The sequence below is a fragment of the Manihot esculenta genome, chromosome 7, assembly GCF_001659605.2.
Source record: "Manihot esculenta cultivar AM560-2 chromosome 7, M.esculenta_v8, whole genome shotgun sequence".
Classification (NCBI taxonomy): Eukaryota; Viridiplantae; Streptophyta; class Magnoliopsida; order Malpighiales; family Euphorbiaceae; genus Manihot; species Manihot esculenta.
The window spans coordinates 33,983,710-34,009,145 of NC_035167.2; the positions used below are offsets into that span (position 1 = coordinate 33,983,710).

A 25,436-nucleotide genomic window follows, 5' to 3' on the forward strand; every position below is an offset into this window, starting at 1 on the left:
ACATGGCTTGAGAGGCAGCTTTAGGCTGCCGAAGCTTGCCCCCGAAAGTTGGAGTTTCGGCTCTGTCCGAGACTTTCGGCCGCCGAAGGTGCCGCTGAACATGCATGAGTTTCGCCTCTGTCTGGGAGTTTCGGCCGCCGAAGGTGCCGCCGAACCTACCTGACTTTCGGCTCTGGAGGGACTTCCGGCCGCCGAAGGTGCCGCCGAAAGTGCCCTGTCCAGCCTTTTCTTGCATGATTCCTAGGAGTGTTTTGAGGTGTTTTTAGGAGTTTTTTTGGGGGTATGTTTAGGGTTATGTTCTTGTTGTTTTGGTGCCTCATTTGAGTCCACCTGTGTAGGTTCGGACCCGAGGAACCGAGACCCCCGGTTGTGAGATAGTCGTTCAGAGTTCGTTGTTAAAGCTTCAGTCACCAGGTGAGTGGAACAACCCCTTAAGTTTTAAGGTAAAGTAAATGAATAAATGAATGAATCATAAAGCATTGCCCATGCATCATTATGCCATGCAATATTTCAGGATGTTTGCATTAGAATTCACGAATATGCTGCATTGCATAAATTGATGTTGATGTGGATGGTTGTTGGGTGATCCATAGTCCTCTGATGTTATGTTATGATGATATGTTATGGAAGACCAGCGAGGCCCATTCTACGCCCCTGGCACTATGTAAGAGAAAGACCAGTGAGGCCCATTCTACGCCCCTGGCATTTGGAGATGTTGAGGACTAATGGTGACAATACCATCCTTTTATGTGATTAGCTGTGATGTGTTGCATTTCATGAAAGCATGAATAAGAAAAAGAAAGAAAAAGTTAAATAATAATAATAATAATAATAATAAAATGAATAATAATATGCCTAAAAATGGAGGAATTAAAGCAAATATTTTTAGTTTCTGCTCATTGGGCTTTATAGCTCACCCCCTCTCCCCTAACCCCAGTCTTGCAGGTGCAAAGTAGATAGAGAAGTCAGCAGAGTAAGAGAAGTTTATGTAATAGCTTAGCTGTGGACATGGTTTGTTGGTAATGTAAAAGTATGAGATGTAATGTAATGTAAGTTGATAATGTGCTTGACTAGAGTCTGTTGAATTCCCTGTACACATGGTCTTGTATGAGATATTATGTTTTTATGATGCCTATGTAATCCAAGCCTATGTTATGTTATGTTACCTCATAAGAGTAGTTGATGAGACTCCATTGAGGGGTTTATGTTATGGTTGTGCATGCACAGGCTAGGCTTGGCAAAGAAATGTTTGAATGAAAGAAAAGTTTTTAATTTTTCTGTATGTTGTTGACCATGCATGGGATTAAACAGGTTCACAGGATGTATGTTTGGCTTGCTACGGGTTCTGGCGGCCTTAAGCCGACCTGAATCCTAGCGCCGGTAGCGGTCCGGTTTCCGGGTCGTTACAATATGTTTCCAAGTTCAACTCAAAATCCCTACAGATACCAGAGTTGGATGAAGGAAGGGCAGTGGAGGCCATGCAGAAAGTCCCGACGTCCCTAGAATTCTTTAGGTCGCTATGCCGGAAGTCCTCTACCACCTTGTCAGAGTTGATGAAAAGGGAAGAGAAGTATATAAGTCAGGATGACGCCTTAACCACTAGCCAGTTTGCCTGAGATGACAGGGAGAGGGGGAGAGCTGTGGATGACAGAAGGCAGGATAGGGGTCTGGAGGCACTGAACAAACACCGGTGGGAGAGAAAAGAACAACAACCTTACCAATCTCGAGTTCCAGCAGAAGTCACACCCCTAAATGTATCCAAAGCCGAGGTGCTCGTGGCAATCTAGGACAAAGACTATGTGCAATGGCCTAAGTCCTTGAAAACTGATGGAAATAGAAGGAACCTAGACAAATACTGCCAGTATCATAGAATGCATGGCCATGACACGAATGACTACCATCAGCTAATAAATTGGATAGAGAGGCTAATCAAGAGGAGCCACCTTAAAAATTTTGTGAAGAAACAGGAGGGGCAAAGGATACAGCAGGGAGCAACTGGTGAAAAGCCCAGAAGGAAAATTGGAGCGCCAGTCAATGACGGCTCCAGTTGTAATACTCGGCTAGACCCCGGCATCAAAATTCCTACCTTTCGGCGGAATCTCCATTCGAATTCGGAATTTCTCGGATGTCGGAGCCTTCTAGAAGGATAAAATGAAGGTTTTCTAAAATGTTTTAATGTTTTCATGGTTTTGATCTAGAAAGAAAGCTGAGTTTTGAAAGAAAGTATTTTGGAGGAGAAACCCAGGTTCGGCCGCCGAACATGGTGGAGTTGCGGAGGCACTTTTGGCCCTCGAAAATGGTCTGGCCAGCCACCTATAAAGGGCCCCCTGTCCGAAAATGGGCGAGTTTTCTCTCCCCATTTCCGGGCAAGGTGAGTCTTCGCCACCCCATTGTTGATCTTGTGTTTCCTCCTCAAATCCTTCAAGATTTTTATGAGTTTTTACCATGTTTTGAAGATTTTTGAGCTAAGATCAAGGTTTTGAAGCTTGGAGACCCCGGAGCTAGATTTCTCCCCATCTCCAAGTTTGGATCACATCTCCTCTCGATCTTCAAGAGGTAAGCGTAGATCCTCACCTTCTTTATGTTTTAAGTAAGTTTTGAGGGGTTTTAAGGTTGTTTGATGTATGTTTGGGCTAGATGTAAAATGTTAGGGTTTATGTTAGTTAAATGATAAATGTAGGTTATGTAATACCCGGCTAGACTCCGGTATCGGAATTCCTACCATCCGGTGGAATCTCGGATGTCGGAGACCTCTAGAAGGGTAAAACCATGTTTTCATGAAATGTTTTAATGTTTTTGATGATTTTAAGTAAAGAGGAAATGAGTTTTTGAATAAAAACAACATTGGAGGAAAACTCAGGTTCGACCGCCGAACCTCAAGTTCGGCCGCCGAACATGTAGGCATTTCGGGTGTGCCTTAGGCCCCCGAAGGCATAGGTTGAGGAAAGTCCAGGCATGCATGCGGAGGCACGTTCGGCCCCCGAACGTGGCCTGGCCAGCCACTATAAAAGGGTCCCTTAGCCGAAAACGGGCGAGTTTTTCTCCCCATTGTCGGCCAAGGTGAGCTCTCCGCCGTTCCTCACCAATCCTTGAGTTTTTCCTTCAAATCTTTCAAGATTTTCACAAGTTTTTGCTTTGTTTTGAAGATTTTCGAGTTTAAAGCAAGTTTTGGAGCTTTGAGGTTCAAGAACTCAAAATCTCCCACCTCCGAGTTTAGGACGTCTCTCTCTCGATCTTCAAGAGGTAAGAGCCGATCTTAAGCTCATTTCATGTTTAAAGTAAGTTTTATGCAAGATCTATGGGGTAGAATGCATGTTTAGCTCATAGTTAGGTTTTTGAGTTAATGTTATGTTTTGAGCAATGTATGTTGGATTTGTGTTGTTGTTGTGTGTTGTAGTTGGGGTTTAAGTTAGTTTGAAGCCCCTAGGAGCCAATATATGTATATTTGCATGATTTGGATGAGTTATATGCATGTTGGAATGGAAAGGAGAGGTTTTTGTGCAAAGGGAGCCAAGTTTCTGCCCTTTGGCAGAAACCAGGTTCGGCAGCCGAAGGAACTTTCGGCCGCCGAACATGGCTGGGGAGGCAGGCCTTTCGGCTGCCGAAGTTTCCCCCGAAAAGAGACTTTCGTCTCTGTCTGGGACTTTCGGCCGCCGAAGGTGCCGCCGAACCTGCTTGGGTTTCGGCTCTGGAGGGACTTTCGGCCGCCGAAGGTGCCGCCGAACCTGCCCTGTTCTGCCTTCCTTTGCATGTTTTTGCATGATTGTTTTGAGGTGTTTTAGGGGGGTTTTTGGGGGATGTTTTTAGAGTTATGTTCTAGTTGTTTGGTCCCTCATTTGAGTCCACCTGTGTAGGTTCGGACCCGAGGAACCGAGGACCCCAGCAGTGAGTTAGCTGCATCAGTCTTTGTCAGAGCTAGCCAGAGGTGAGTAGAATAAACCTTATGTTTTAAAGAAAATGAATTATACAGTTGAGCATGTTCATGCATCATGAATGCCATGTGATGAAATAGGTTGTTTGCATTAGAATCCACGAATATGTTGCATTGCATTTATGATGTTGATGTGGATCGGTTATTGAATGATCCTTTAGTCCTCATATGGTATGATGATGCTACGGCATGATATGGTATGGAAGTCCAGGTTGTACCCATTCTACGTCCCTGGCACTATGTAAGAGAAGTCCAGGTTGTATCCATTCTACGTCCCTGGCACATTGGTATGTTATGATATGTTATGTTAAGAGAAAGACCGGTTGTACCCATTCTACGTCCCGGTACTTTGGAATGTAGAGGACTATTGGTGACAATACCATCCGAGATGTGATTTGTTGTGATGTGTTGCATTATATGATGGCATGAGATTTTAAATGTTGTTTTCTATTATTCTGCTCACTGGGCTCTAGTAGCTCACCCCTTTTCCCTAATCCCCCAGGATTGCAGGTACGGGCTAGACAGAGAAGTCAAGAAGAGTAAAGTCTTATGTTTGTAATAGTTAGAAAGTGGACATGATAAATTGTATAATGATGTAAAGTTGAATAGTCATGTTATGTATATTGATATTGAGGATTAGAGGTTGTGCTTGACCCTATGGATGTTGTTATCCCTTTTTAAATACATGATCTTAGATGTTTTATGATATAGATGTTAACCAACTCAACTTAAGATGTATATCGCCCATTGGGGCATTGATGAGATCCCACAGAGGGGTCAAGTTTATGATTATGATTATGTTTAGTGCATGCACAGGTTGAGTTTGGTGTATGAGGAATGAATGAAAGAAAAGTTTTTAATTTTTATGTATGTTGTTGATCATTTATGGGATTAAACAGGTTTACAGGTTACATGTCAGGCTTGCTACGGGTCCCGGCTGCCTTAAGCCGATCTGGATCCTAGCACCGGTAGCGGTCCGAATTTCGGGTCGTTACAGGTTAAATGTGATGTTTGTTGGGGTAAAGGTTAGTTTTATGCCCCTATATGCTTGAATATGTGTTTATGCATGTTTTAGTATAGTTTGATGCATGTTGGATTTTTGTGGGTGGCTGGATATGCAAGGCAGAATCGGGTTCTGCCCTTTGGGAGAGCCCAGGTTCGGCCGCCGAAGCCAGTTTCGGCCGCCGAACCTGCCTGTGGAGGCAGTTTGGCCTCCTAAACTCGCCCCTGAAAGTTTGGACTTTCGGCTCTGGAGTGGAGTTTTGGCCGCCGAACCTGCCCCCGAAAGTGGGTGACTTTCGGCTCTGGAAAGACTTTCGGCCGCCGAACCCTGCCCCCGAAAGTGCCTGACTTTAGGCTCTTGAGGGACCTTCGGCCGCCGAACCTGCCGCCGAAAGTCCTCTGTTCAGCCTTTCTTTGCCTGCTTTTCCATGCATGTTTATGAGGTTTTAGGAGGTTTTTGGAGAGTTGTTTAAAGTCATGTTAGAGTTTGTTTGGTCCCTCATTTGAGTCCACCTGTGTAGGATCGGACCTGAGGAACCGAGGTGATCAGCAGTGAGTTAGCTGCTCCAGAGTCAGTTGAGTATCAGCCAGAGGTGACTAGAACACAACTCTTTTATTTCAAAGCAATTAAACTTTTAAGCATGTTCATGCATCATAAATGCCATGTATGTAATAGGTTGTATTGCATTAGAATTCATGAATATGACACATTGCATAATATGATGTTGATGTGGATGGATGTTGGATGATCCATTGGCCCTTGATATGATATGATATGATATGGTATGGAAGTCCAAGTCGAGGCCCATTCTACGCCCCTGGCACAGAGTAAGAGAAAGTTCAGGTCGAGACCCATTCTATGCCCCTGGCACATTGGATATGTTATGTTATGATGTGTTAAGCGAAAGTCCTGAGGAGCTCCCGTTGTGGGCCGGGCACATTGGATTATATAGAGAGCCATTGGTGACAAGTCCATCCTTGATATGATTTGTTTGTGATGTGATGTATTTCATGAAAGCATGTGTTTAATAAACTGTTTTTACTATTCTGCTCACTGGGCTTTTGTAGCTCACCCCTCTCCCCTAACCCCCAGGTTTGCAGGTTCAGGATAGACCGGAAAGTCGTCAAGGTCAAAGGTTGAGTTAAGTGTAATAGATTAGTAGTGGACATGTAATGTAAAATGGTATAATGTAATGTAATGTAGAAATATGTTTCATGGATTAGTATTGTGCTTGGCCCTAATGTATGGTTGATCCCTTTTCGTACATGATCTTATGTTAATGTTTTAATAATGTAATGTTGAACCAAACTTGATGTAACGACCCGGAAATCGGACCGCTACCGGCGCTAGGATCCAGGTCGGATTAAGGCCGCCGGGACCCGTAGCAAGCCTGACATACAACCTGTAAACCGGTTTAATCCCATACATGATCAAGAACATACATAAAAATTTGAACTTTTCTTTTACCAAGCTCAACCTGTGCATGCCCATAAACATATACATAGACATAAACATAAACCCCACACTGGAGCTCTCATCAAATGCTCCAATGGGGCATCTCATCATACACAAGTTTAGAGGAACAAAAACATTTTTAAACATAGATCATGCTTACAAGAGGGGTTATCATGCAAACTCGGTCAAGCACCACTTCTAAACCTCAATCTCATAATCGATATTTACATAACGTAACTGTTCATAACTTTACATCATTTTACAATTTATCATGTCCACATTCTATCTATTACAACTCAAGACTTCATTCACCTTGACTTCTCTGTCTAGCCTGAACCTGCAACCCTGGGGGGATTAGGGAAAAGGGGTGAGCTACTAGAGCCCAGTGAGCAGAATAATAAAACATTTAAAATACATGCTATAATGGAATGCATCACATCACAGGTAAATCACATCACGGATGGTATTGTCACCAAGAGTCCTCTACATTCCAAAGTGCCGGGACGTAGAATGGGTCAACCGGTCTTTTTCTTAACATAACATAACATAACATTCCAATGTGCCAGGGACGTAGAATGGGTACAACCTGGACTTTCTCTTGCATAGTTCCAGGGACGTAGAATGGGTACAACCTGGACTTCCGTACCATACCGTATCATATCACATCGTATCATATCGAGGACTAAGGATCATCCAATAACCATCCACATCATCATCAAATTACGCAATGCAACATATTCGTGAATTCTAATGCAAACAACCTAAATCATCACATGGCATTCATGATGCATGAACATGCTCAAAACTTTATAATTGATTTGCTTTAAAACGTAAAGGTTTATTCTACTCACCTCAACTAGCTCTGACAATGACTGAAGCAGCTGACTCACTGCTGGGGTCCTCGGTTCCTCGGGTCCGAACCTACACAGGTGGACTCAAATGAGGGACCAAACAACTAGGACATAACTCTAAAAACATCCCCCAAAAACCCCCTAAAACACCTCAAAACAATCATGCAAAACATGCAAAGGAAGGCTGAATAGGGCACTTTCGGCGGCCGAAAGTCCCTCCAGAGCCGAAAGTCAGGCAGGTTCGGCGGCACCTTCGGCGGCCGAAACTCCCAGACAGAGATGAAACTCATGCATGTTCGGCGGCACTTTTGGCGGCCAAAACTACCCTCCAGAGACGAAAGTCCTCTTTCGGGGGCAGGCTTCGGCAGCCGAAAGGCTTGCCTCCCAGGCAGGTTCGGCGGCCGAAAGTCCTTCGGCTGCCGAACCTGGTTTCTGCCAAAGGGCAAAAACTTGGTTCCTCATGCACATTTGCCTTCCAACCTTTTAGATCAAGCATATAACTCACTCAAAACTTACATAGATACATACATCAGCTCCTAGGGGTTTCAAACTATCCTAAACCCCATCTACAACACATCAAACAACCACAAGCATCATACATTGCTCAAAAACTCAACATAACCCTTAAACCAACCAAAAACCTAAACATGCATTTCTACTCCAAAGATCAATGACTCGCGGTTGTCGAAGCTGGTCAAAAATAACCTTTCTGGTTATCAACAATTTTACAACTGCAAATAGTGGTGAAAGGATCGAATCCACAGAAAATTGATTACCTATTTATTTTTCTCAACAAGACCAATAAAATGAACTGAAACAATAATAAATTAAAGATGAGATAAAAGACTGAAAGTGGGATCAAATGAGATAAACTGGAAGCAGAATAAAAATAAATTGCAATAAAAGTAAAATGGGGGTTTGAGATTGATTGTAGTAACTAATAATGAGAGTAATAATAGAAAGCAAATAATTAAAATAAAAGAGTAAATCAATATGAGAAAAGCCCAGTTGAAGATATGGATCCACTTTGGTTGTTTGGGTTGATCATTGAAACTTAAATTATCTTGATTGGTTCAATAGATTAGTTATGGGGGTGGAAGATGCTTCTCACCACCATGTCTCTCCTTATTATTAAATTAATTATGAAACGTCTTCTAATCAATTACTAATTAACAAATTGCCAAGGAACGTCCTTGGGCCATAGGCATCAAAACAATTGTCAATTGCATAAAGAAATAGAGAGATCCAATCCTAGCTACCCAAACATATGGAGATAACGCTAGATCATGCAATTCCTTGATTTTTACACCAAGTGTTCTAAAGTCAGAATATTTCCAGCAATTACGGACTAAAAATAATCCCAACTAACAATCAGTTAACTTTGCAATTAAAATCAAGTGGCCAATTTGATCAAAACAACAAAGTAATCATATAATTAAAGCATCAATTGCATAAATATTGAACAAAACCAAAGATAATAATTTATGTTCAGATCTCACAGCCCATTAAACAACCTTAGTTTCAACCAATCCTCAACTAGAATTAAAAAATTAGGCTAATTTAAAAACAGAAAATTAAAAGGAAAAGAAAAGAACCGAAATTGAAATCTTGAATTCTGTCTCCCTGCGGAATTTGCCGATTTGAGGAATTCTGGAATTGTGAATTTGTCCGTCCACTGAAGAGCTCTTTAAATAGAGCTGGAGAGATGCCCTAAACGCTGTCCACGCGTGCACATGCCCATGTGCGAGAGTTGTGCGTGTTTGGTGTGCGCGCTGGTCCATGGTGCGGTGATGAAGCGCGGGTCCGTGTGCGTGAGTGGGCTGTGACGTGCGTGAATTGAGCTTGGTCATGTGCAAGACGGAGTGGGCCCAAATGCGGGAGAATTAGAGAAGGCGCGGTCCACGGGCTGTCCGTGTGCATGGCCTTGATTGCGCGGTCCACGCGTAAGAATGGGCGTCCACAAGCGGAAATGGGCTTCGTGAGTGATGATGAGGCGGGGCCCATGTGCGTGCTTTGGGGTGGTCCACGGTGCGCTGAGGATGGACGTGAGTGTTGCTCTGGCGGGGCCCATGTGCAGGTGAAGGTTGAAGACTTGTGCTTGGTCCATTCGCTGGAGATGAACGTGCGGGAATTGCGAGTGGCGGTGCGAGCTTGATCACGTGAGGAGAGTTTGTTTCATTTGCTGGAATTGATTGCAGCGCGGGCCATGAGTGCAAGGTGGTGCGGGAATGGGCTGATCCATAAGTGGGCCCAGAAACTTGAATATTTAAGCTTCAAAATCCTTTCCTCATTCTTTGCTCCAATAAGGCAGTTTTAGGGAAATTTTCTCCAAATTGTCCTTTTACACTATTTTCTGTAAAATAATATTAAAAACACTAAATTAGACAGAAATCATGTAAATATTTATTAATAATATTAATATAAAATGGACTAAATTATGCTCTATCAAATCCCCCCACACTTAGCCTTTTGCTTGTCCTCAAGCAAATAAGCATAGTTAAACAAGCTTTCTCACTCTAGATCCTTATTTCCACTTAAACTCTTACTCTAGACCTCTATTTTGAATCATTGCAGTGAAGAATATATGCATGAAGATTACTCACCTTCTTTCCTTATTTCCCTTTACTTACTATGACTAGGATTTGTTTTCCTCAAGAGAGACCATACATGCACATTTTTGTTAAGACTTTTTCTAGCTTTTGGATTGACTTGCCCTTACCTTGAAGTACTTTATTCAGGCTTTTGCACTTTAGATCTCGCTTGGAAAGGTCACCAACCTATTTTTGATTTGAAGGTTTATATTTTTCAGTTGGTCACCTATCCAAGTGGCTACTTGCCTTGTTCATAGTCTTTTGACCATTGGAACAATTTTCAATTTGTGCTTTTGAGGTCTTTGCCTTTGCTGAATTTTCTTTCTCTCAATAATTTGGGCAAATCAACACCAATTGCTAAATTAAGTCACATTAAGTTCATTCACACAACTTTAATTTATTCTCAATCAATTGAGGGTCATCAATATATTTTTCACCATGGCAAACTCAAAGATTCAATTCAAAAGGCAATTCTCAAACATGAATATAACCCACTGCAAGTGATTCAATATAAGTTTAAAGAGTTTTCACATCAATGGGGTCATGGAAAGAAAGACTCATTCAACATAGTTCATCAGTTTTGAGTAGAGCAAAACAAAAAGAAGAAGATGGTTGTGGTTGTGTGTGTATTATTGAAAGCAAAAATATACTAAAAGAAAACTGAAAGCATAAATCGCATAACTGAAAAATATATTTTTTTTTTTTGAAAAATCTGAAAGGAGAAATTGCAAAAGAGGGAAGAAGAAGATAGAAAGAAAGAGAAAGAGAAGAGGAAGAAGAGATATGCACCCCCACACTTAAATCATGCATTGTCCTCAATGTAAAGAAGAGAGAAAAAGAGAACAAAGGAAACTGAGTACTCCCCTGGGGTGTGGTGTGCATGGCATGATCTTCTTAGGCAGAGTGAGTGACGAACAGATGTTCGTCTGGGAATGCTTCCTCAACTAGGCAAGGCGTAGAACTGGATGGAAGCCGACTGAGGTGATCAGCCACAAGATTTTCCTTGCCTTTTTTGTCTCTTATCTCCAGATCAAATTCTTGTAGGAGAAGAATCCACCTAATTAGTCTTGGCTTGGCTTCCTTTTTCTTGATCAGATATCGCAGAGCCGCATGGTCAGAATAGACAATGACTTTGGTACCCAAGAGGTAGGGTCTGAATTTTTCCAAAGCAAACACAACTGCCAAGAGTTCTTTTTCAGTTGTTGTATAATTGCTTTGTGCAGCATCCAGGGTGCGAGAGGCATAGTGAATGACGTGGGGTGAGTTTCCCACACGTTGCCCTAAGACTGCTCCCACTGCATAATTGCTTGCATCACACATGATTTCAAAAGGCAAGTTCCAGTCAGGTCCTTGAATAATTGGGGCAGTCACAAGCAATTCTTTAATCAAGTCAAATGCCTTTTTGCAGTCTGCATCAAAATCAAAGGTTACATCCTGTTGGAGCAATCTGCATAATGGCAAAGTGATTTTTGAGAAATCTTTGATGAATCTTCTATAGAATCCTGCATGGCCAAGGAATGATCGGATGTCTTTAACAGTTGTGGGATAAGGCAGATTTTTTATGGTATCCACTTTTGCTTTGTTCACTTCAATGCCTTTAGCTGAAACAACATGACCTAAGACCATACCTTGATTAACCATAAAATGGCATTTTTCATAATTAAGCACAAGGTTAGTCTCAATGCATCTTTGCAAGATCTTTTCTAAATTGGTAAGGCATTCATCAAAAGAATTTCCATGAACTGTGAAGTCATCCATAAATACCTCAATTGTCTTACCCACATAGTCAGAAAATATGCTCATCATGCACCGTTGAAAAGTGGCAGGTGCATTGCATAGTCCAAATGGCATTCTTCTAAAGGCAAAAGTGCCAAAGGGACAAGTGAAGGTGGTTTTCTCTTGGTCCACTGGGGCAACTGGAATTTGATAGAAACCTGAATAACCATCAAGACAACAATAGTGAGTTTTACCTGCAAGCCTTTCTAGCATCTGATCAATGAAAGGCAATGGGAAGTGGTCCTTCCTTGTTGCAGCATTGAGCTTCCTATAGTCCATGCATACTCTCCATCCATTTTGAACTCTAGTGGGAACAAGTTCTCCTTCAGCATTTGGAACAAAGGTGATCCCAGTTTTCTTTAGGACTACATGCACAGGACTCACCCATTTGCTATCAGAGATAGGGTAGATAATACCTGCATCAAGGAGCTTGACTATTTCTTTCTTCACCACTTCCATCATAGGTGGATTCAGTCTTCTTTGAGCATCTCTGACTGGCTTGCATTCATCCTCCATATGAATTCTATGCATGCATGTGGAAGGTGAAATACCTTTTATGTCATCTATGGTCCATCCTATGGCTCCTTTGTGTTTCTGCAGTACTTTTAGGAGGCTTGTTTCTTCATGTTGGTTTAATTCATTGGACACTATTACTGGTAATGTCTTGTCAGTCCCCAAGTACATGTATTTCAGATGGCCTGGAAGGGGCTTCAGATCTGAAGAGTGTTGCAAGGGTGTCTGCGCAGAGGTGGTTTCAGAAATCTCCTTTTGCGCAAAGCTCGACTGCAGAGGAGATGGCGCAGAACTGGATCCAAAAGTTTCCTTTTGCGCAGGAAGGGTCTGCACACCATTCTGAAGTGGTGCAACTGAGTTTTCTCCAATCTGTGCTTGACTGCAAACTATCTGTTGGATGCTACAGACTGTTTCCTTAAGTTTCGGCTCTTTCTGGCTCTCAATCTGTACCTGATCAATATCTCTGCAGAAATCACTGTTAAGAATATCATCTTGATTTTTGTCAAAAATTTCCTGGCTCAAGCAGTCAACAATATCAAGACCATAAACAGGGGACATATCATGTGGATATTTCATAGAATCATAGACATTATATTTAATGACTTCCCCTTCAAATTCCATAGTGAGAGTACCATTATGCACATCAATCGTAGTTCTAGCAGTACTTAAGAAAGGACGTCCAAGAAGGATATCAGAACTAGTATTATAACTATCTTCCTTAGTATCAATCACATAAAAATCAGCAGGAAAGACAAGCTCATTTACTTGGACTAACACATCTTCTAGAACACCTATGGGATATACCACAGATCTATCAGTTAGTTGAATCACAACTCTTGTTTCTTTGAGTGCACATGCATTGAGAGATTTATAGATGGAGAGAGGCATGACATTTATGGATGCACCAAGATCACACATGGCTTTCCTTATACCAACATTCCCAATTTTACAAGAGATAGCGAACATACCTTTGTCCTTGCATTTGGTAGGGAGTTCTCTTTTAATAACAGCAGTCACAACCTCACCTACACTTACTTTTTCTCTCTCTGCAAGCTTTCTCCTATTAGTGCAAAGTTCTTTCAGAAATTTAGCGTACCTGGGAATCTGCTTAACAGCATCTAGCAGAGGTATATTGATTTGTACTTTTCTGAAAGTGTCAAGGATCTCCTTTTCTTCCTTTTCTTTTTGTGTTCTTTCAAATCTCTTGGGAAAAGGAGGTGGAATGTGAAAGCTTACCTTTGGGTCAGTCTTTTGTGTAGGAGGAGCTGCGGATTGCGATGGAGAGGCTTCAGGTGGCTTTGGTTCTTTTTCTTGCTCATGATTAGTGTCTCGAAACTCTTTGCCACTTCTCAAAGTAATAGCACTAACATTCTGTCTGGGGTTGGTTTCAGTTTGAGAAGGGAGCTTACCTTGGGATTGCAGTTGGCCTATAGAGGTGGCCATTTGGCTTAGGTCTTGTCGCACGCCTTGCATAGATGTGGTCATTTGGCCTAGGTCTTGTCGCACGCCTTGCATGGTGCTCACCATTGTTTCCATCATTGTTTGCATGATCTTCTCAAGGTTCTGATTTGGAGTTGAAGGTACTGGTTGGGCTTGATTTCTTTGGTAACTTTGGTAGTTCTGATCACTGTTGCTCTTTCCATAGCTAAAATTGGGGTGATCTTTCCAACCTGGATTGTATGTAGTGGAGTATGGATCATATCTAGGCTGGTTGTTGTACCTCCCAATGGCGTTGGCCTGCTGATGGTCTTCTTGGAGTGTGGGACATTGATCAGTTGGGTGTCCCACACATAAACAAATCCCACATGGCCTAGGTGGCTGGGGTGCTTGAATCTGTTGTACCACATCTACCACAGCATTTTTTATAACAGATATTAGTTCAGACATAGAAGGAAAATTTACCTCATTGGCCCTTTGTAGTTGCCTCTCTTCTCCATACTGCCTAGATGAGGCTGCAAGAGTGGAGATTAATTCTCTCATTTGTCTAGGTGTTTTGTCTTCAATGGAGCCTCCACAGGTTACATAAATGAATTTTCTTTCTGAGGAAGATAATCCTCCATAGAAGAATTGTATAAGGGCCTTGTCTTACATGTCATGTTGAGGGCATTTTGTGCAAAGTCTTTCAAATCTTTCCCAATAATCATAAAGGTCCTCAGATGGTTTTTGCTTTATGCTTGTGATTTCCCTTATTATGCCAATTGATTTATGGGTTGGGAAGTATTTATTCAAAAAGGCTTTGACCATATCATCCCAAGAAGTAATAGATCCATGTGGCAAGTAAAATAACCAATCTTTAGCAAAGTCTTCTAATGAAAAGGGGAAGGCTCTTAACTTAATTTGGTCTTCAAAGATACCTTGAGGTTTCATAGATGAACAGATCATATTGAATGCTTTTAAGTGCTTGTGTGGATTTTCATTTTCTTTACCTCTAAACTTAGGGAGAATGTGTATCAAACCTGTCTTCAGTTCAAAGGGAACTGTCAGAGGTGGGTAGGTGATGCAAAGTGGTGCATAGTCACCTACAGGGGTTGCCAATTCTCCCATAGTTCTTTCTCTTTGTTCTTGAGGCCTATTTGCTGGATTTTCTTGGACTATTTGGTTCTGGATAGCAAGTCCATTTGGGGCAGCATCTTGTGGAATAGGTTCAGCCATTGGTGCAGCTTGTTGGTAAAATTCGGTTGCTTCAGATGAAGCTTCTGCGGCTTGCTTTCTAAGTCTTCTGAGAGTGAGTTCAATTTCTGGATCAAAGGGCAGTGTGTCCCTGTGTTCAGATCTGGTCATGAAAAAAAACAAACAAACAAGTGAAATCAATTCCCCGGCAACGGCGCCAATTTTTGACTCGCGGTTGTCGAAGCCGGTCAAAAATAACCTTCCTGGTTATCAACAATTTTACAACTGCAGATAGTGGTGAAAGGATCGAATCCACAGAGAATTGATTATCTATTTATTTTTCTCAACAAGACCAATAAAATGAACTGAAACAATAATAAATTAAAGATGAGATAAAAGACTGAAAGTGGGATCAAATGAGATAAACTGGAAACAGAATAAAAATAAATTGCAATAAAAGTAAAATGGGGGGGTTTGAGATTGATTGTAGTAACTAATAATAAGAGTAATAATAGAAAGCAAATAATTAAAATAAAAGAGTAAATCAATATGAGAAAAGCCTAGTTGAAGATATGGATCTACTTTGATTGTTTGGGTTGATCATTGAAACTTAAATTATCTTGATTGGTTCAATAGATTAGTTATGGGGGTGGAAGACGCTTCTCACCACCATGTCTCTCCTTATGATTAAATTAATTAGGGAATATCCTCTAATCAATTACTAATTAACAAATTGTCAAGGAACGTCATTGGGCCATAGGCATCAAATCAATTGTCAATTGCATAAAGAAATAGAGAGATCAAATCCTAACTACCCAAACGTATGGGGAGATAACGCTAGATCATGCAATTCCTTGATTTTTACACCAAGTGTTCTAAAGTCAGAATATTTCCAGCAATTACGGACTAAAAATAATCCCAACTAACAATCAATTAACTTTGCAATTAAAATCAAATGGCCAATTTGATCAAAACAACAAAGTAATCATATAATTAAAGCATCAATTGCATAAATATTGAACAAAACCAAAGACAATAATTTATGTTCAGATCTCACAGCCCATTAAACAACCTTAATTTCAATTAATCCTCAACTAGAATTAAGAAATTAGCCACTCATTGGCTAATTTAAAAACAGAAAATTAAAAGAAAAAGAAAAGAACCGAAATTGAAATCTTGAATTCTGTCTCCCTGCGGAATTTGCCGATTTGAGGAATTCTGGAATTGTGAATTTGTCCGTCCACTGAAGAGCTCTTTAAATAGAGCTGGAGAGATGCCCTAAACGCTGTCCACGCGTGCACATGCCCATGTGCGAGAGTTGTGCGTGTTTGGTGTGCGCGCTGGTCCATGGTGCGGTGATGAAGCGCGGGTCCGTGTGCGTGAGTGGGCTGTGACGTGCGTGAATTGAGCTTGGTCATGTGCAAGACGGAGTGGGCCCAAATGCGGGAGAATTGGAGAAGGCGCGGTCCACGGGCTGTCCGTGTGCATGGCCTTGATTGCGCGGTCCACGCGTAAGAATGGGCGTCCACAAGCGGAAATGGGCTTCGTGAGTGATGATGAGGCGGGGCCCATGTGCGTGCTTTGGGGTGGTCCACGGTGCGCTGAGGATGGACGTGAGTGTTGCTCTGGCGGGGCCCATGTGCAGGTGAAGGTTGAAGACTTGTGCTTGGTCCATTCGCTGGAGATGAACGTGCGGGAATTGCGAGTGGCGGTGCGAGCTTGATCACGTGAGGAGAGTTTGTTTCATTTGCTGGAATTGATTGCAGCGCGGGCCATGAGTGCAAGGTGGTGGGGAATGGGCTGATCCATAAGTGGGCCCAGAAACTTGAATATTTAAGCTTCAAAATCCTTTCCTCATTCTTTGCTCCAATAAGGCAGTTTTAGGGGGATTTTCTCCAAATTGTCCTTTTACACTATTTTCTGCAAAATAATATTAAAAACACTAAATTAGATAGAAATCATATAAATATTTATTAATAATATTAATATAAAATAGACTAAATTATGCTGTATCAATCAACTTAAAACTTGTTTAAAACATAAAATGAGCTCAAGATCGACCCTTACCTCTTGAATATCGAGAGAAAGATGACCCTAGCTCGGAGATGAGAGAGATTGAGTTCCTTGAACCTCAAAGCTTCAAAACTTGCTTTATACTCAAAAATTTTCAAAACAAAGTTGCAAACTCATAAAAATCATGAAGAATGGAAGGAAGAAACTCAAGATTGGCGAGGGACGGCGGAGAGCTCACCTTGGCCGAAAATGGGGAGAAAAGCTCACCCGTTTCGGCTAAGGGACCCTTTTATAGGTGGCTGGCCAGGCCACATTCGGGGGTCGAACGTGCCTCCGCAATGCATGCAAGTTCGGCGGCCAAACATGAGGTTCGGCGGCCGAACCTGGACTTCCCTCACTTATAACTTTGGGAGCCTATGGCTCTCCCGAAATGCATGCATGTTAGGTGGCCGAACTTGAGGTTCGGCGGCCGAACCTGGGTCTTCCTCCAAGATTATTTTCATGCAAAAACTCATTTCCTTTTTACTTAAAACTATGAAATACATTAAAACATTTTATGAAAACATGTTTCTACCCTACTAGAGGCTTCCGACATCCTAGATTCCACCGGACGGTAGGAATTCCGATACCGGAGTCTAGCTGGGTATTACATTCTCTCCCCCTTAAGAACATTCATCCCCGAATGTTCCTCAACTAGCACAAGCAAAGCATACAACATAACATATATATAAAACACATGAACTCACAAGGAACTAACCTTAGAAAAGATAAGGGTATTGCTGGAGCATGGACTCCCGTGTCTCCCAAGTGCATTCTTCCATATTGTGGTGGTTCCAAAGGACCTTCACCATCGGGATTTCCTTGTTTCTCAGCTTCCTGATCTGGGTGTCTATGATCCGTACTGGCTGCTCAACATAGATGAGATCTTCTTGGATCTCCACATTAGGCTCAATAAGAACCTTGCCCGGATCTGACACAAATTTCCTCAACATGGAAACATGGAAAATCGGATGGATTCTTTCCATTGAAGTAGGTAAATCCAGCTTGTACGACACGTTCCCAATCTTTTGCAAGATTTCGAAGGGTCCGATGTATCGTGGGGCTAGTTTACCTTTCTTTCCAAAGCGAACCACTCCCTTCATAGGAGACACCTTGAGCAATACCAGATCCCCCTCCTGAAACTCTACTTGTCTTCTGCGGATATCTGCATAACTCTTCTGTCTACTTGCAGCAGTCTTGATCCTTTCTCTGATTATGGGTACCACCCTGCTGGTGATCTCTACTAGCTCAGGCCCTGCCAAGGCCTTTTCTCCAACCTCTTCCCAGCAAACAGGTGATCTGCACTTCCTCCCATACAAAGCCTCATATGGAGCCATCCCGATGCTGGCATGATGGCTGTTATTGTAGGCAAACTCCACCAAGGGTAGATGCTGCCTCCAAGAACCGCCAAAATCCAGCACACACATTCTAAGCATATCCTCTATCGTCTGGATGGTCCTTTCTGATTGTCCGTCCGTCTGTGGATGGAAAGCAGTGCTAAAATCCAACCTGGTACCCATGGCATTCTGCAGACTCCGCCAAAACCTGGAGGTGAACTGGGGCCCTCTATCTGATACTATCGAAACATGAACCCCATGCAGTCTGACGATCTCATCAACATACACCTGCGCCAACTTGTCCACAGAATAGCCACTCCTGACAGGGATGAAGTGAGCAGATTTGGTGAGTCTGTCCACAATCACCCATATGGAGTCCAATCTGTTGGACGCCGCCGGTAACCCCACTACGAAGTCCATAGCTATGTTCTCCCATTTCCACTCTGGAATAGGTAGCGGGTTAAGCATTCCAGCCGGCTTCTGATGTTCCAGCTTCACCCTCTGACACACTTCGCAGGCTGACACAAACTGTGCCACTTCTCTCTTCATAGCTAGCCACCAATAAACCTTCTTCAGATCTTGATACATCTTGGTGGCTCCGGGGTGAACACTGTATCTTGCATTATGAGCCTCTCTCATAATGTCTCCTTTTAGCCCTATGTCATCTGGTACACACAGTCGGCTCCCATAGCGGAGGATCCCCTTGCTGTCAAATCTGAACTCACTATCCTTGCCTGACTGAACAGTCCTGGCAATCTTCACTAACTCTGGGTCCTCATGCTGTTTCTGAGCCACCTGCTCCAGAAACACGGGTGCCACTCTCATCTGGGCAACTAAAGCACCTGTACCAGACAACTCCAACTGTAGACCTTTATCAACGAGCTTGTAAAACTCCTTCACCACTGGTCTCCTCTCTACCGATATGTGGGACAAACTGCCGAGTGATTTCCGACTTAAGGCGTCTGCCACAACATTCGCCTTACCCGGATGGTACTGAATCTTGCAATCATAGTCACTCAGCAGCTCCACCCATCTTCTCTGTCTCAAGTTCAAATCTCTTTGACTCAGGATGTACTGCAGGCTCTTATGATCTGTAAAGATCTCACATTTAACCCCATAGAGGTAGTGCCTCCACATCTTGAGTGCAAAGATTACTGCTGCCATCTCCAGGTCATGTGTGGGGTAATTCAACTCATGCTTCTTCAGCTGCCTAGAAGCATAGGCAATCACCCTTTCATTCTGCATTAACACACAACCCAATCCCACTCGGGATGCATCACAGAAAACTGTGAAATCCTCACTGCTAGCTGGCAAAGCTAACACTGGTGCTGACGTTAACCTCTTCTTAAGCTCCTCAAAACTCTCTTCGCACTGGTCAGTCCACACAAACTTCTGATTCTTCCTAGTCAATCTGGTCAGAGGAGCTGCAATCTTTGAGAAGTCCTGAACGAACCTCCTGTAGTAACCTGCCAAACCCAAGAAACTCCTGATTTCTGTCACTGAAGTGGGTCTAGGCCAGTTAGCCACAGTTTCTGTCTTCTTGGGGTCCACCTCTATTCCATTTTCTGACACTACATGCCCCAAGAATGAAATGCTCCTCAGCCAGAACTCACACTTAGAGAACTTGGCATACAAGCCATGTTCCCTCAAGGTCTGCAGAACCAACCTCAGATGATGGGCATGCTCCTCTGCATTCCTGGAATACACTAAGATATCATCTATGAAGACAATAATGAAGTGATCCAGGTACTAGCTAAACACTCTGTTCATGAGATCCATGAATGCTGCAGGGGCATTGGTTAACCCGAACGGCATTACAAGGAACTCAAAATGCCCATATCTGGTCCTGAAAGCCGTCTTTGGCACATCTTCATCTCTGATCCTCAGCTGATGGTACCCAGATCTCAGATCTATTTTGGAGAAACAACCCGCTCCTGCTAGCTGGTCGAATAGATCGTCGATCATTGGCAAATGGTACTTGTTCTTGGTAGTGACTTTGTTCAACTGCCTGTAGTCGATACAAAGTCTAAGGGACCCATCCTTCTTCTTCACAAACAGCACTGGAGCACCCCAAGGTGAGGTACTTGGTCGGATGAAACCCTTGTCTACCAGCTCTTGCAATTGCTCTTTCAATTCCTTCAATTCGGCTGGAGCCATCCTGTAGGGAGGGATAGAGATCGGTCGGGTTCCAGGCATCAATTCTATCTCGAACTCTATCTCCCTAGCAGGTGGTAAACCTGGCAGCTCGTCTGGGAAAACATCTAAGAATTCTCTGACCACTGGCACCGAGGTGGGCTCTCTAACCTGACTGCTAAGCTCTCTCACATGAGCCAAATACCCCTGACATCCCTTCCTAAGCAACCTACGAGCCTGAAGAGCTGATATCAGACCTCTAGGTGTACCCCTCCTGTCTCCCCTGAAGACAACCTCTGACCCATCCTGACCTCTGAACCTGACTACCTTGTCCCTGCAGTCCAAGGTAGCACCATGGGTAGATAACCAGTCCATCCCTAGAATGACATCAAAATCTGTCAAGTCTAGAACTACAAGGTTGGCGGAAAGGCACCTCCCCTCAACAAAAACTGGACTACACTGGCAGACTGACTCTGCCACTGATGGATCACACTTGGGTCCACTGACCCAGAGAGGACACTCTAACCCAAAGATCATCAGACCCAACCTCTCTACGGCTCTCGGAGCAATAAAAGAATGAGATGCACCAAGGTCCATCAAGGCATACACATCTGAACAACCAATGACTAAGTTACCTGCCACCACGGTGTTAGATGCATCTGCCTCCTGCTGAGTCATCGTGAAGATCTGTGCTGGAGCTGATGGACCTTCACCTCTGTAACCCGCTGAAGAAGAGGCTGCCCCTCTCCCTCTGCCTCTGCCACTGGCCTGAGTCGTGGCTGGAGCTGCTGGCTGCGCTACACTACCTGAAGCTGTCTGCTGGGACTGAGCCATAGGTATCGTCCTAGGACACTTCCGAGCCATGTGTCCCTCTTGCCCGCATCTGAAGCAGGCTGTTGTCCCAGCCCGACAAACTCCCTTGTGTGGCTTACCACACTTTGCACAAACTGCATTATCCGCACCAGAGCTTGAGCCACTCCCTAGTCCCAGATTGGACTTGATCTTGTTCCAGAACTTGTTCTTCTTCGGCTTCCTAGTGGTGTTACTCCACCTTTTGCTACCTGAAGCTGCTGCACTCAGAGAAGAAGAGCCTGGGGTCTTAGAACCAGAGGGCTGTGCCACTGACTGTTTAACTGTCCCCTGAATGATGGCACTAGCCTCCATTTTCCGGGCCATATCTACTATGGCATGGAAGCTCTCCCTATCTGCTGACTGGATCAAGGAGGAATATCTGGAGTGGAGTTTCATGATATACCTCCTTGACCTTTTCTGGTCTGAGTCAAGATTTTGCCCTGCAAATGGCAACAGCTCCAAGAATCTATCTGTGAACTCATCCACACTCATATCATCAGTCTGCCTCAACTGTTCAAACTCTATCATCTTCAATTCCCTTGAGCTATCAGGGAAAGCCCATCCTGCAAACTCGTTTGCAAACTCTTCCCAAGACATGTTGTCCACCCTCGGGTTCATATAATTCTTGAACCACTCCCGTTCCTTCTTGCACTTAAGCGTTAACCCAGCTATCTGAATGGCTCTACTATCATCAGCCCCAATCTCATCTGTGATCACCTTGACCCTCTCAAGATACACAAACGGGTCATCCCCTTTTTCATACTGAGGAGCACCCAGCTTCATGTAGTCGGTCATCTTGACCTTACTCCCACCAGATGAGCTAGGCTTAGGTACTAGGATTTCTGGAACTGTGGGTTCTGCTGGTGGAGGAGGAGGAGCAGCATCTCCTGGGATAGGGTTTGCTAGATTTGGATAGTAGGGTGGAGGTGGATACATTGGGTACTGTGGGTATGGTGGATAGTAAGATGGGTATGGCATGTGAGAAGGGTAAGGATTAAAGCTGGGGTAATCCGATGTACCTCCCATCGAATACCCGGGATTTTGAGAAAAGGGTGGGTAGTGAGGCGGCTGAACAAATCCCGAGGCCTGGGTGCCTCCTTGGGACTCTCCCATTCCCTCTTCCGACATGCTCACTCCTAAACTGCCATCCCTCCTCTGGTCCACATCCATCTCATCCCCCATATCCTCTGACATTCCTCCCTGAACTGTTCCCCTCACTGATATGCTCCTTCCCAGATCCAAAGACCTTCTAGGGTCTCTAACTGCTCTTTCTCTGCTGGACCTACTAGACATTGCCCTAGGCAATGCTGGAGGACGGGCGCTCGTGCCCTCATCCTCAGGTGGTACTCCAGTCAATCGTGCAGATCGACGAGTTCCTCTCATCCTGTTTTCTGAAAAACAGTACACATCACATAAACATTAGCATCATATGGTTCATGTGGGCACATATGAACCCGCATCACATACATATTATTCATATCATAGCATTAATGCACATGTATATAATCATGGCATTTCACATTATCATACAAGACAGGACTCCACATCCTATCCTAGTGGACATGACCTTTCCTATTGTGCTTGACCTTCTACAACATCTATGAGCCCGACACTCTAGGTCCGACCATATGAACCTAGGGCTTTGATACCATTCTGTAACGACCCGGAAATTGGACCGCTACCGGCGCTAGGATCCAGGTCGGCTTAAGGCCGCCGGGACCCGTAGCAAGCCTGATATACAACCTGTAAACCTGTTTAATCCCATATATGATCAAGAACATACATAAAAATTTGAACTTTTCTTTTACCAAGCTCAACCTGTGCATGCCCATAAACATATACATAGACATAAATATAAACCCCACACTGGAGCTCTCATCAAATGCTCCAATGGGGCATCTCATCATACACAAGCTTGGAGGAACAAAAACATTTTTAAACATAGATCATGCTTACAAGAGGGGTTATCATGCAAACTCGGTCAAGCACCACTTCTAAACCTCAATCTCATAATCGATATTTACATAACGTAACTGTTCATAACTTTACATCATTTTACAATTTATCATGTCCACATTCTATCTATTACAACTCAATACTTCATTCACCTTGACTTCTCTGTCTAGCCTGAACCTGCAACCTTGGGGGGATTAGGGAAAAAGGGTGAGCTACTAGAGCCCAGTGAGTAAAATAATAAAACATTTAAAATACATGCTATAATGGAATGCATCACATCACAGGTAAATCACATCACGGATGGTATTGTCACCAAGAGTCCTCTACATTCCAAAGTGCCGGGACGTAGAATGGGTCAACCGGTCTTTCTCTTAACATAACATAACATAACATTCCAATGTGCCAGGGACGTAGAATGGGTACAACCTGGACTTTCTCTTACATAGTGCCAGGGACGTAGAATGGGTACAACCTGGACTTCCGTACCATACCGTATCATATCACATCGTATCATATCGAGGACTAAGGATCATCCAATAACCATCCACATCATCATCAAATTATGTAATGCAACATATTCGTGAATTCTAATGCAAACAACCTAAATCATCACATGGCATTCATGATGCATGAACATGCTCAAAACTTTATAATTGATTTGCTTTAAAACGTAAAGGTTTATTCTACTCACCTCAACTAGCTCTGACAATGACTGAAGCAGCTGACTCACTGCTGGGGTCCTCGGTTCCTCGGGTCCGAACCTACACAGGTGGATTCAAATGAGGGACCAAACAACTAGGACATAACTCTAAAAACATCCCCCAAAAACCCCCTAAAACACCTCAAAACAATCATGCAAAACATGCAAAGGAAGGCTGAACAGGGCACTTTCGGCGGCAGGTTCGGCGGCCGAAAGTCCCTCCAGAGCCGAAAGTCGGGCAGGTTCGGCAGCACCTTCGGCGGCCGAAACTCCCAAACAGAGACGAAACTCATGCATGTTCGGCGGCACTTTCGGCGGCCGAAACTACCCTCCAGAGACGAAAGTCCTCTTTCGGGGGCAGGCTTCGGCAGCCGAAAGGCTTGCCTCCCAGGCAGGTTCGGCGGCCGAAAGTCCTTCGGCTGCCGAACCTAGTTTCTGCCAAAGGGCAGAAACTTGGTTCCTCATGCACAGTTGCCTTCCAACCTTTTAGATCAAGCATATAACTCACTCAAAACATACATAGATACATACATCAGCTCCTAAGGGCTTCAAACTATCCTAAACCCCATCTACAACACATCAAACAACCACAAGCATCATACATTGCTCAAAAACTCAATATAACCCTTAAACCAACCAAAAACCTAAACATGCATTTCTACTCCAAAGATCAACTTAAAACTTGTTTAAAACATAAAATGAGCTCAAGATCGGCCGTTACCTCTTGAAGATCGAGACGAAGATGACCCTAGCTCGGAGATGGGAGAGATTGAGTTCCTTGAACCTCAAAGCTTCAAAACTTGCTTTGTACTCGAAAATCTTCAAAACAAAGTTGCAAACTCATAAAAATCATGAAGAATGGAAGGAAGAAACTCAAGATTGGCGAGGGACGGCGGAGAGCTCACCTTGGCCGAAAATGGGGAGAAAAGCTCACCCGTTTCGGCTAAGAGACCCTTTTATAGGTGGCTGGCCAGGCCACATTCGGGGGCCGAACGTGCCTCCGCAATGCATGCAAGTTCGGTGGCCGAACCTGGACTTCCCTCACTTATAACTTCGGGGGCCTAAGGCTCTCCTGAAATGCATGCATGTTCGGCGGCCGAACCTGGGTCTTCCTCCAAGATTATTTCATGCAAAAACTCATTTCCTTTTTACTTAAAACCATGAAATACATTAAAACATTTTATGAAAACATGTTTCTACCCTACTAGAGGCTTCCGACATCCGAGATTCCACCGGACGGTAGGAATTCCGATATCAGAGTCTAGCCGGGTATTACACTTGATGTATGTAATGTTGACCCAACTAGAGCATTTGATGAGGGCTCTAGTATGGGGTTTGTATGTATAAAGTTATGGTGCATGCACAGGTCAAGCTTGGTATATGAAAAGTTTAAAGTTTTTATGAAAATGTATGATCATGTATGGGATTTTATCAGGTATACATGATGCATAGTAGGCTTGCTATGGGTTTCAGCGACCTTAAGTCTATCTGAATCCTAGCGCCGGTAGCGGTCCGGTTCCCAGGTCGTTACGGAGTGGTATCAGAGCCCTAGGTTCATATGGTCGAACCTAGAGAGTGTCGGGCTCATAGATGTCATAGAAGGGCAAGCACAATAGGAAAAATCATATCCACTAGGATAGGATCTAGAGTCCTATCTTGATGATGATGTGAAATGC

General features: G+C 43.5%; 1 protein-coding gene across 1 annotated transcript; it reads right to left on the reverse strand.

Moving 5' to 3' along the window:
• Window positions 1–8,731: 8,731 nt before the first annotated feature.
• Window positions 8,732–14,975, reverse strand: LOC122724020. The gene is made up of 2 exons (XM_043958226.1): window positions 14,577–14,975; window positions 8,732–9,593 (listed from the first exon to the last, which is right to left on the reverse strand). The coding sequence occupies exons 1-2, from the start codon at window positions 14,899–14,901 to the stop codon at window positions 9,514–9,516; spliced, it is 405 nt and encodes a 134-aa protein (XP_043814161.1). The 5' UTR covers window positions 14,902–14,975; the 3' UTR covers window positions 8,732–9,513.
• Between the last annotated feature and the right edge of the window lie 10,461 nt (window positions 14,976–25,436).

Bases quoted from the DNA above. Each gene is read 5' to 3' on its own strand.
- LOC122724020 (XM_043958226.1), bottom strand. From the start codon at position 14,901: ATGACCAGATCTGAACACAGGGACACACTGCCCTTTGATCCAGAAATT. The intron at 9,594-14,576 runs GTTTGATACACA...ATTATTTTACAG, and splicing joins TCCCTTTGAACTGAAGACAG to AAAATAGTGTAAAAGGACAA.